The sequence below is a fragment of the Syngnathus leptorhynchus genome, chromosome 2 (genome assembly GCF_054491065.1).
Source record: "Syngnathus leptorhynchus isolate UIUO chromosome 2, UIUO_Slep, whole genome shotgun sequence".
NCBI classification, from domain to species: domain Eukaryota; kingdom Metazoa; phylum Chordata; class Actinopteri; order Syngnathiformes; family Syngnathidae; genus Syngnathus; species Syngnathus leptorhynchus.
In genome coordinates, this window is record NC_141196.1 from 8,296,757 (window position 1) to 8,310,046 (window position 13,290).

Sequence of the window (13,290 nt, forward strand, 5' to 3'; positions counted from 1 at the left end):
AAATAAAGAGGCTAGAAGGGGAGGCGGGCTGCATTTCAATGCTGTCTGGCGAAGGTGCGCGCCAATCCACAAAGCGGTGAGCTTCTCAAAAGCACAAATAACAAGCTGACCAGGGGACGACAGTTCGTTTCTGTCAGGCGACACGGGCTAGAAACGCTCTTGAGAAAAATAACATTAGCGGTCGTCTAATGAGGTAGTCTTATTAAAATAAAAGTAACATTTGCAAGAAAAAAACATTTGTGTGTAAATCAAAGTCAAATTTGCAAGACAATTTATGTAGAGGGGAAGTACACGACATACACAAATTAGAAATATAAAATGTCAAATGTGTTTCTTTAAAATATACGGATTAGAAATATCTATCTTAAAAATGAAGAAACACATATGTGTTTACAATATCAAACATTTTGACTTTAACTTTAAAATGGGAAAAACATGCAAAAATGAACAAATTAATGTTTAAAAGGAAATATTTATATGACAAAATACAAAATTGAAAAATCAGATGACAAACTAAAATGAGCATAAAATTCTTCTCGAAATATATAAAAATCACAAAAATTAAAAAGGTTTATTTAAAAAAAATTGCAAAACATTTTTAAGATCACTACAAACTATATTTCTTTCTATAATCCTTTTTAAAATTAACATTGAATGTATATTGAAGTCAGAATAGTGCCTGTTTTGAAATAAAAACTGCAACAAAATCAACAGATGCCATGTTCCAAATAACAGTCTCTTTAGGTGTTTTTTTTCTTTATGTTAAAAAAAATTGCACCGATATTCGCTTTGGCATTGAAATGACTCCCTGCACTGACAGTAGGGGGAAAAAAATAAAAACGTGAACCACCACCGAGAAGGGAGGTGATGGAGGGTTTCGGTGGGGGTAGTGGGGGGGTTTGTTGTGCGCGATGGGAAGCCCGTGGGTGCTGATGGTCCGTGGGATTACCCTATCAGGTGCAAACCGCTGACATGTTTCCACCCACCAGCGAGCAAAAAGCCTCACAGTGGCCCAACGGGCAGCCGCAGACGCGCAGCTCAGCCCTCTGACAGACGCCTTTGGATTTCCTCTTCATTCTTACAATATTTACAATTCACGGACAGGTGGAAGGGACGCTTTTTCAAAAGACGACACTTGCACAATAAAAAAAAAAAAAAAAAAAAAAGACAATGGCCCGTGCAAAGTGTAGAACTTCCCCTCGTCAGGTACACTTTGGGAATTTGTGATCTATTTGTTTTTTTCCATCATCTTGGAGAGGATAACCATCGGAGAGTGGGATTTTGTTTCTTTTGGTAAATAATCTGGATAAATCGTCGACAAGGAAGCGCCTCATGTTGCCTCGGGTGATCGTTTCACCGCCGGACTCCACCGCCGCAAGAAGCGTCTCCTCGTCGGAGCCTTGTGCGTAAAAGGCGCACGGACAGCCGCATCGGAGTTCCAGGAAGGCGGCGGCGGTGGTGGCGGTTCGCCCCTCCACCCACCCCCGCCTTCTTTCCTCTGTGTGTCGAGCGGAAGCAGGTGTCAAGATGTCGCCGCTGCCTTCCAGGTTCTTTTACCTGTAAGTGCCCCCACCAGCACCACACCTCCACCTTCAAAAACGATCCGCATTCTTTCCAATAGAAGTCGCTCAAAACGCTTTTTTATCTCGCGGAATTGAACTAACTCACTTGTCTATGTGTGTGTGTGTTTCCTCTCAGGTGTTTACATTTCCTGGTCCTCTACTTTCAGATAAAGGTACGTGCACCTTTCTTTTGCTTTTGTAGTGATGCACCAATCACACATTAAATAAAATGCTTGGCTTTACAAGCACTGCCATCAGAACCAACACTAAAATATAGTCTTAAAAAAAGGGGAGGGGCAGTAAACAAGGAACATGTTAAATGATTTAGTTTCATATTTTGCAAATGAAAGTTGGACATATTGAACAGTTTTGAAAGTTTATTATTACCACGCTACACTTAACGAATTGGAATTAAAAAAAAAACCTCTGTTTCCTCCACTTTGAACAATAACACTAGGAAAAAAAGAAAATAAAAAGCTGTCATCGTATATTGCAAAATATTTTGCTGATTCCACTTTGAGAAGCACTGCATGTGTGTGCTTTTAAATGTTCATTAAAGCAGGGTCTTCCAAACTGAAGGTACGGAGACAAATTGAGTCCAAATTTACCAATCCCAATAGGTAATATATTAGCAGTTGGTATGAATTTCAAAATTATTGTGTTTAGATTAATAGTGACCTAATACATATGCAGTATGGCACACTGGCCGATTTACAGCGTTAAATATCTAAAACAAACAAAATATATATATATAAAAAAAAAAGAAACGTGACCCATTTGGCAAAGATTTCTCATAATATGTACAATGCATATAAAATATTTGAAAAATGCAAAGGAAAAAAACCAACAGTTTTTTTTTGGGGATTAATTTGATACATAGTTCTTTTTAAAAATGTATTTTGATTGTACGACTTAAAGGCAGCGGGTCACATTGGTCTATATAAGTTCAAATATTTAAAGAGAAAACTATTTTTTTAATTGTAATATTTTGTTGTATTCTGTTCTTTATATGTACACAAACATATTGTTCAATTATAAAAAGAAAAGACCCTACTGTTTTAGCTTCGTCTTATAAATGCAGGTGTGTGTAGAAAATTCTTGAAAAAATATTTGGATTTCATGGCAGAACATGCAGTGGGTCGTTTTTGTCCATTTGGGAAATTGAAATACTGAAAATAAAAAATATTTTATAAATGTAAAAAGTCATATTGTTTGTTAAAAGTATTCCATATTTGATCTAAAACAAAAAAAAATACACATTTTTTTTTGCATTCCTTCTTTGAAACATATCTTTATTTCGAAATGAATATTGAATTTATGACCAAACATGCAGTAGGTCACGCTGACCCATGAGCATTTTTGGCATAGCAAAGCATAAGAACTTTTAAGAAGAAGAATTTTTTTTTAAAGCAAAAAAAAAAAAAGAAGGCAGTTTCACCTTTGACCTCTCTGTTGTACATACCTCTGCATGATGACAATAATAATGATGTCGAATAGGTTTGTGCGAGCATGGCACCCACGAGGATGATCACAGACTCAATTATGAGCGGGCATAAAATGAGCACTAGTTGATGTTGAACACGCTTGCAAATCTCATTTAAAGCGTGTGGCAATTAAGCACAAGTGTGTCATAGCTTGTATGTGCACCTCAATTAGCAGCGTGCCTTGTGTTTTTACAGATACTCCAAACTGGGAGAGAAGGGGGGGGGTGGGGTTTAACAGCTCCTCTTTGAACAGATGCTTTGCTATTTTTTTAAGGGAGGTTGCTTGTTTTTTTTCTCTTTTTTTACCCTGTTTTACGAGCGGCGTCTCACTTTGAACCGTAAGCACAAGCAGGCGTCTGCGCACCTAATGACTCGCTCGGTCAGCGTCGGGAGAATGCCGGTGTACTACAACGCTTTTATTTGACCCCCTCCACACACACGCAGCCCCCGCACCCTGGTGGGCTTCTCCCGCACCGAGTTATGACCTGTGACGTTGAAACAAACAAGCCAGAACGTGTTATGTTTTAATGTAAACCTGCATTTACTGTAATGTGCATCATCATGCGGGGCGGCATGGTGCAATAGAGGTTTGTACCTCGCTTAGGTGTCATTCTGGACGGATCATTTTTCTGGTACTTGAAAATGGCGGATGTTCTCCCAGCCTGGTTTCCAAATCAAAGAAACTCAAATGTGAAGGCGGTACAATATGGATGAGCTCAATTGTGTCGTCACAATGCGGCAACAACCCGAACGTCTCGCTCACAAACGTATTTTCAGAGAAAAGGCCAGACAACAAAAAATTAATTACAAATATAATACCCCCCCCCCCAAATATCACTTTTGGATTTTTACTCTTTAATTTTGTTCCATTTAAAAAAAAAAACAGGACATTTTTCAAAATTTGGGGAAATGTGTGTTGCATGTGACAGCACTGTTGAAAACATACATATTGTGATTATCAATCTGAAGGCGGCCATATTGAGCAATGTTACCCTCGATGCTCAGCGGCCACTGAACCGATACAGCGTCATCAGAAGAGTGAAGAGTATGAAGAGTCCTAGAAAGCCCTAAACATGAATTCCCTACAGGTTCTAATTTTGCCATTCAACATTGGTGATGAGTAAGGCGTCCCGCTTGATGCGCCCGTCTTTGCCCGTCGTCGTACTCGTGACCCCGCCGCTGTCAAAGCGTTAACGTGGAGATGGATGCGACCAATCACCTCCAGCTTTTGAAGTCGGCAGAGTATCGTCTTTCAAGTGGTCTTTGAAGACCGAGAGGGGGGGGGGGCAGTCGCGGAGACGGCGGCCTGATAAAAAGCGCCGCCGCTCAGCCGCGTTGGCCGTTTTTTCCTTTCCCGTGACAAGAAGTGCAACTTTGCACCAAAACACACCTTTGTGTTTGTTTGGAGATGGCCAGATGGGAGATAAGTCCCTCAGCGGGCTTCTTTTTTTTCCTCCTCCAACTTTTAAGCTTCACTTTAAGAGGGTTGATGAGAGATGATACTGATCTTTGTCTTTGCTGAGGAGACTCTTGGATATGTTTAATGTGCAAAATGGGGGCCGAGAGCTGTGGCATGGGGCTCCACAAAATAAATGATGCTTTCAATTATTTATGATGAATTGGAACTATTGTTTCAATAGGCAAGCCTTTAATTCTCGAGTCATTTGGGGTACGCATGATAGTGATGTGAATTCCAATCGAAAATGGAAAAATGGAGTGATTATGCGTGATCTCAGTGTGAAATAGGCTCGTATGAGGCTAAGCTTTTAGTACCAACGTAAACCAGTAGCCCCTTTCACCCCGTCATTTGGAAATGTTCCACCTTTCCACTGTTCTGAATAAACTGCAGCAAGTTTCCCCCGCACCTGGTGAGCTGCTAATCTGCGGCGGATCCTGTCGAACTTCCTCTTTTTCTGTCCTTGATCCACATTTCAGGGATCAACTTGTCAACTTGTGACATGAAAGCGGGGGAAACAAAAATGTGTCATGGCATCGTTTTGTTAAACCTGTTGACTCATCATGACATGTTTGCTTTTGAGATCTCGAGTGCCTCCGCCCCCATAAAATGGGGACAGGCTCTGAATCTTGACTTTTGGAAACCACGCCAATCCCTAATGCAACCTTTCACCTTTGAGAATATGACGGCGTCTATCGCCACTGACACACAAGCCAGATAAACGAAATTTTGCCATGACAGTGTGTGCTTTGACGCAGCGACATGGCATCATGCAATCACATCCATCATACGTACCACGGTCTGTTTTGTTGAACAGAATAGTCCATCAGTGACAACTGCTTTCAAAACAAAGTGTAAAAAAAAAAAGCACACAGACTTCCCCAAAATTTAAATTGCATTCAAATATATAGGTGATGCCAGATTTTGGCACAATGCAAAAAATTATTTCCGGACGGTGACCTTTTGACAGAACTGGGTGTCAGACTCTGAAAAATTACCAATTGAAAGAATTTACATGTTTCACTCCATGTCGATTCATTTGTCCAGATAAAAACTCACCATTAACTAACTGTGTTAGTCTTTTAGTCGATCGAAACAACAACCTTGCTTGAAAAAGAAGTCAAAATGCTCTGCATTTACATGGATTTACTAAAATGCCGTAATTTGCACTCCAGGCCACCAAGTGGTAATATCATTCACTGCATGTCCATATTTTAAAAACGTGTTATCGTAGGCCTTCTAACGTAATGAACTAATGAACAGAATTCAACGACAGTAATGCTTGTAGTATGTGTATTTCTGATTCTCAATCAAACAACAATAGTTCAACCATTCTTCACGTTATCGTCATATCTCTTTTTAATGTCCCCGTCTGCCGAGCAAGTGAGAAGTGAAAGATACAGATATCATTTCTTATATATTATTTCAATATTGAAAAATCAATGTCAAAATTCATCAGAAAAGCACCGATTCACGTCAAGAACAGATACCGGTACACGAACAGTCCAAAAATGACATTACGTTTTCACAGCTGTATTGTTTGAGCACCTTGTGAGTCTTACATCAAATTTTCGGACTTTTAAGGAGTCGTCGTAGCACGGCTGCCATCTTTCCCATGGCTTGCGCTGGATGTCATTAATCGTCCCGGGTTAGAATAACAAGAGAGCTCGGGGTATGTAATGCGTATGTAATTAGCCACCTGAGAACCGCCACGTAAGGAGCCATTACCATGCAATTACCGCCGGCGTACAGCTGTGGAAACAAGGTCCCGCTGTAGATTCCAGGGCTTCCGAAAGTATACGTTTGCCCACTCGCTCGTGTTTGTGACGGAGCCGCCCCTGCCAAATAAGTCGGCAATTTCCGATTTTTTACGCCGGGTCTAAGGTGACTCGTAAACATCAGACAGGTGACGCCTTCAGTGGCGGCCCTGTGGATTTCTTCCATACTGCGTTTTCCGTGCGGGATGCCTCAAATACAAATACTTTAGTTACTGTAGTTCGTATGTATATATTTCAGGTATCTTGAGTATCTATTCCTTACTCTCTGCACTTTTGATAGCTATTGTATATAACTGTCGGCAAAGACAGTAAGTAATAGTTTGAGTGCTTTTGCCACCATTGCTAATTTATGGAGCATACTCGACCCTATGAGCGGATCTTTTTTTGATGATAGTACGACTTCAGGTGTATAATTGCTAGTGGTGGAAATGCAGGTAAATCAACATGGCCCTCAGGCACAACACTTGTTGCTTCAGGTCGTTGGTTTTTTTTCGTTCAAACTTCATCAACACATCCAGCAGTTAGCTGCTTGTAAAAGTTAAAGTCCCAATGATCATCGTCACACACACACATGTGGGTGTGGTGAAATCCCATCCCCATGTGATTTTGATCCATCCCTTGGTGGAAAGGGGAGCAGTGAACAGCAGCGGTGCCGCGCTCGGGAATCATTTGGTGATCTAACCCCCCCCCCAATTCCAACCCTTGATGCTGAGTGCCAAGCAGGGAGGGAATGGGTCCCATTTTTATAGTCTTTGGTATGACCCGGCCGGGGTTTGAATCCACAACCTTCCATTCTCAGGGCGGACACTCTACTACTAGGCCACTGAGCTGAAAGCACTAAAGTCCCACAGTCTCGTTTTTCCTGGCTTGTTTAAAAAAAACCGCTCTAGGTCTGGGCCATTAATCAAGTTTCATGATAATTCTGAGTTAATTGCTGAGGATATTTTTGACATATTGCTTTGGGATAAAAATAGATTCCTTTGAGATTTGTGATTTTTTTTTTTTAATGATGATTATTGTTTTGGCTGAGGTGCACTACTTGCATAACAACGTGGCTGGGATCAGACTTGAGATCCATCGAGGTAATTAAGCAGCAAGAAACCTAAATCACCACTAACAAACACAAAACATGAAAAAACAAGACCCGCCTGTAAAGGATTTTGGAAGTCGATGCAAGTTAATGCGAAGAATACAAATATCCTTCCTTGTCCTTGCTCCAGGAGTCACAGCAGAGCTCTCCTGACTTCCGTATCTACATTGAGAACCACACAAGGAACCCGGACGACCTGAGCCGCAAACAGGTCCGCATCTACCAGCTGTACAGCAGGACCACGGGAAAGCATGTGCAGATCCTCGGGAAGAAGGTCAACGCCAACGGAGATGATGGGGGCAAGTATGGTATGGGAGAATTCCTGTGCATTTCACCCACATGTCAAAGTGTACAGGACAGTATCTTTGTATATTGTAGCAAGGTATTCTAAGTTGATATATTTCAGAATCTTAATAGCTAGCCAAGAACGGAGTAAACTAATCTTCTAAAATAGATTATCACCACCCACGGCACAGGAATGGAATGGTATGACTTAGCCAGGTCGGAATGAGGTGGAACGTCAGCTAGCAAATATGCTACCACGCATGCTAAAATGGTTAGCAGCTCACAACAGCTGACTCTGGGAAACAACAGCATTGAAAAAAAATGTTTCCTCGCTGCTTGTTGGAGCTTGAGTGGAAGCAGATCCTGTTTTTTTTTTTTTTTTTTTCCTCCTTGCGAGGAAGCCTTGCCAGTTTTGCGTCGCCCCCTCTTCCTCTCCCGTCTGCCCGTTCAGCTGCGGTACCTGGCACCTGCCAACTCCCGGCTCTTACGCCGCCCTTCAGTCGCCAAGAAGACATGTGCTGCGCTGTTCTTATCACAAATGACTGTATTTGTTATTTTTAGGAAGCCATGCTCCTCCACACTACTCTGTCACCCGGGTGGCAGTGTGAGGCTTTTAAACAGATAATATTTGGAACATTATCCTCCATTTTTGGACAGTTGGGGTCAAAAGATGTACGTGGCCTGATGTCATATTGCTCATACTGTTACGCTACATTCACATTTTTCACTGATTAAATGGGTGTCTCAATGGAAAAAGGTCATTTGGTATCATTATCTTCAATGTTGAACGTCATATTTGTTTTCTCGATTTCTTCCTCTTGTTTTGGGTGTTTGCATTGCCATGAATGGTAAAATGGTCGCTTTACAAATATGGTCGATAAAAACTGATCATGATACACTACGTTAGATTGACACCGCAGTCTCCACGTTGCTGCAGCAGCCAATTTTCTTGCTGACCTTAAGTCGCTTGGATAATTCTTTTGCTCCTTGCCAAGAAGTACTGTAAATATAGGAGACTCTCGTTCTCTTCTTCCCTTGTTGTTGCTGTTTGTTAGCATGTCTTAGTCTATTTGGTGGGAGTGCCATTTTTTGCCGTCCTCAGTCTCCATTGAATAAAATGTGTCCTGACTGACCGATAATACGGCAGACTTTCTTTTCTATTGTCGTTGGTGTTGTCTCGTTATCAGCTTGGTTGAAGTGCTCCATTTTTATGTTTTTTTACTGCCCTGAGTTCTCTTTAGGATAAAAATGGTCTTCTTATATAATTATACCAACGATGATGGGTTTATTATACCCACTAGGTGATTTTCCTCAAAATGATAGCAGGTCCCAATCGTGCCCTTATCTGGAATGATGTTTTGTTGTTGCCCTTAGTCTCATTCTGGATAAAGGTTATCGCTATGGTGAGATTTAAATATGTCACAGCCTTGTCCTCCATTATTGCTATGTGTTGAGCATATGTTCTCGGCTGCAGTTTTTCATTTACATGCTGCCCTTAGTCTCCTATCAGATAAAATGTGTCTGATCTTTACTTAGAAGTAAATCCACGTGTAACTCCATTCTCTGTCGTTGCTAGCTTGTCTCATTCTCCCTTTTGCCTCCATTTTTTTCTCACCTTAGTCCCCCTTCAGATTGACTTGATCTCTTTACTAAGATGTAAATACGGGAGACCCCCTGACCTCCTTCGTTGCTGCTGACTTATTTTCAACTTGGTTGAGGTGCTCCCTTTTCTTGCGGCCCTTAGTCTCCTGTCTGAACTAATTTTGCCTTTACTAAGAAGCAACTAGAGGAGACAGACAGCATCAGACAGCATCTCAGGATTGCATTTTTTTCTTTTTTGTTACACGGCGTCAATAAAGGCACCGCATGCCCTCCTTTTGTCAACCTAATACCACTTGCTATGACAACATTGATTTGCTGCCAGTTTACGCTTAATTAGCGCGGCTCAGCGAACAGCGACTCAAGAGGATCCCGTTAAGTTTGGCCAAAGCTTCACTTAACGTCTCCTTTGTTTCTGAACACACACAGGCAGAGAACAGGGGACATTTGGAATAAAAAGATAAAAAAAATGAGGTATTTTGGCTGTTAGTATTTTTGGTTCCAGGTCGTAATTTTTCCAGCGAGACCCCACATACCAATTAAAATGCAATCATTATTTTTTTCCTTTTTTTGGGCATGTTACAAACCAAAACAGTCACTGAATCATCATTTCATTAATGTCTTTGCTTTTTCTCCTTAATTCTATATGTCCTGTTCTTTAAAGGGCTGTAAGTTGTTCATCCATCAATCATTATTTGTTATGATGCAGGAAAGTTTGCGGACCCTGACGTTTGAGCTTGCGTACCCCACTTTGAGAAGCACTAAAGAATCCAGACGGCATAAAAACCCAGCAATCTAAACTTCCAGTGGCTTAAGGCTCATTTCATCTTCCTATTTGTCCCCGTGTAGTTTAAGGCTAGCAGGAGGTTGAAGGCAAGGGGAGCCCATCCCCGTCCCTGGGGCCTATTCTGTCCTGAATGGCTGCCCTGTGTGTTAAACAAATGGATCATCTTAACTTTTTGATTGAGTGAGCACAGACTAAAGGCAGACTTGAAACCTAATCCGGCGGAGGTGGGGTGGGGGGGGGGGCACATAACCACTGCACAAATGTTTGGCAGCCCTGCTTGAAGGGCCCCCGCCACAGACAAAGGGCCACCTCGCGGGGGTTAACGTCAGAGAGGGGTAACAGGGAGAGAGAGAGTGTGTGTGTGGGAGGGGGGGGGGGCGCACAAAATGAAAGAGCCACCGACTGGGGTGCGTCCTGGGAGTGGACTACTGCTGTGTCATCTTAGAGCCGCTATTGGTTTTTAGCATGCGTCTTAACCTGAAATGATGATTTGCTAGAAAACAAAACACTTTCAATCACAATGTTAATTGCGTCCATGTTTGGTTAGCATGACTTGTTTTCCACTTGGCTGCATCTTCTTGCTGCCCGTAGTTTCATTTCAGACCACATATGTTTCCCTTCAACGAATACGGCTGAAGCGCTCCAGTTTCTTTCTGCCTTTAATCCCTCTTTGGAAAAAAATCTAATCAAATTGTGCGATATTATCATTGTAAAGGCCAAATTTGCATATCAGCGTCATATTTAATAATACAAATAATAATCATAATAAATGTTCTTTATAATGCACTTTACATGTCAAGCAAACCTCAAAGTGCTAGTATTTATGTAAAAGGATCAATGTCAACAGCCCTAATGTGTTTTGTTTCTTCTCTTGTGTTTTTTCAGCTCTTCTGGTGGTGGAGACAGAAACCTTCGGCAGCCACATCCGAATCAAAGGAAACGAAAGCCAACACTACATCTGCATGAACGAAAAGGGCAAAATTGTCGGAAGGGTGAGTGTGAATTGTGTCAAACCAAAAGGGATATTTCCGAGAGGGAGCTCGTAATCCGGCTGGTCCCCCTACTCAAAACAAAACCCCTTTGATTACTCTGGACCCGTTCCTCCATTACGTAACTGGATCACTCAATTAGCCGCTGCAATGGCCACAATGCACTCGCACAGCTAATGATCACTTAGGAGGAATGCAATTATGTCACCTGCTCAAGACAGGTGGTCTCTGGTTTTGCGTAAGACAGTAGCGGCCTACCGTTATTTATTTCTCATGCAAATCATCCATCAAAAGCTGTTTCATTTCTGCAATTGAAGGGCGGGCATTGAGTTTTTGCTTGGTTTCAATTACAATGCAAATCAAAAGTTAATTGCAGCACACATTCTGTTAACATGATTATGGAGTGCGTTTTCTTCATCTAGAAAAGTCAATCGTGGAGAACCTCACTGTTCTTTTCGTGAATTAGCGCATCTCATTCTTCACTTAGCCGCAGCACTCTTCGGTTATTGCTGCCCTTAGTGTCATTCCTGAGAAGCAAATACAAGGCACACGTAGTGGTTGTTCTACGTTGTTATTTGTTAGCGTGTTTTGCTAACGACTTGGCTGACAATGTGTCGCCTACAAGAGCAGTACGCATGTAAATACACCAACAACAAATTCTTTTCATTGTTTGTTTCTGCATCTTGTTCTCAACTTGTTCTGTGTTTTGTTTCTCGCTGCCCTTAGTCTCCTCCAGATATATTTGCGCTCCTTAGAACCAACGTTCTACTTATTTGTAGTCGTTAGTTCGTGTATCTTCGACAATTGGCAGTCGCACTCAGTTTTTTTTCTCGGCCCTTAGTCTCTCTTTGGATGTCTCTTTAGCATAGAGATGTAAATGTAGGTCTACTTTAACTCTGGAGGCCAACAGTATTAGTATGAATTATATTCTTGCAGAAAAAGTCCAATATCCGTTTTCAGGATATAATGAACAAAAACCCATCAGTAACAGATGGAAAGAATTTTTTTGTTTAATTCATGCTTAATGTATTTTCATTGTTTTTTTTGTTTTTTGGGGGCAGCCCGATGACAGGAAGCAGGAGTGCGTGTTTGTGGAGGAGTTCCTGGAGAACAACTACACAGCGCTGGTCTCGGCCAAGTACAAAGGCTGGTACCTGGGCTTCAACCGCAAGGGCCGGCCCAAGAAGGGCTCGCGCACCACCCAGCGGCAGCAGGAGGTCCACTTCATGAAGCGGGTCCCCAAGGGCCGCGATGACCCGCTGGAGGAGTTTCGCTTCACGCCCGTCACCACGCGCACGCGGCGAGCCCGCCGGCTAAAAGCCAGGAGGAACTGATTGATTGATTGATGGGTGGTTTGATGGATTGATTGACAGCACTCAGGAGGGCGGACACTCCATGGACAGTCTGGTATTGAAAGAACAAATTTTTATTTTTCTACTTGATGTATCTTGCCGTCTTATTTATATGTACGGAGGAAACTTTTGAGGACAGCGTCTTTGTTGACCGTCAAGCCAGGAGGTGACGCAACGCCATAAAAATCAGCCAAGTGGGATTTATTGGAATCTTGTTTGTGTTACCCCGCCCTGACAAGGATGCCATACTTTCCACTAAAAGAGGACGCCATGGAGACGGGAGGAAGAAGGCGGGACAGTGCCACCAGAATGACTGTGTTGCTTTGAGTGCAATATTTCACACAGCATTCTTTTTTTTTTTTTTACCCAATTTTACGTCTTCCACCTTCATCACAGACGCACTACTGGACTTGCCATAAATAACTCCAGAGTTTTTTTTTGTTGTTGTTCTTTTTGGTGATGAAGCCCTACCTCCTGGTTTCTGTTCTTTTTGTTTTTTTTGTATTGGGGCGCTCCTTTAGTGACTTTGCCACCTTCTCTGTCCAATAATGTGTACTCACCTGTCTATTGGCAATTTTACTAACAACATGACACACACATTTATGATCCTTTTTTTTTTTTTAAATGTAAGCGAAAAATAATTTTATGACTATTATTAAGATATTTATTGCCTCCCCTTTGTAAATAAAATGTGCTAAGTTTTATTTGGCCTCTGTTAATAAAATGAGGACTATATTTTAAATCAGTGATGTCAATGTTTTTATTGCAAGACAGGGGTCCTTGGGATCAACTGGGTGAATTTACTAGTAGCATTCCGAGGTTGGGATTTGTTCACAGAGGCTTCTTCATACCAAAATGGCCAACTCCCTTTTCAGTTTCGGACATGGGGCCTTCTTATGACAGACATG

At 41.8% G+C, this 13,290-nt stretch overlaps 1 protein-coding gene across 1 annotated transcript; it reads left to right on the top strand.

Moving 5' to 3' along the window:
- Positions 1 to 944: 944 nt before the first annotated feature.
- Positions 945 to 13,073, top strand: fgf24 (fibroblast growth factor 24). Its single transcript, XM_085902909.1, has 5 exons — positions 945 to 1,559; positions 1,699 to 1,735; positions 7,501 to 7,678; positions 10,927 to 11,033; positions 12,092 to 13,073. Exons 1-5 carry the CDS (start codon positions 1,528 to 1,530, stop codon positions 12,362 to 12,364), a joined length of 627 nt encoding a protein of 208 aa, XP_085759035.1. The 5' UTR covers positions 945 to 1,527; the 3' UTR covers positions 12,365 to 13,073.
- Positions 13,074 to 13,290: the final 217 nt, after the last annotated feature.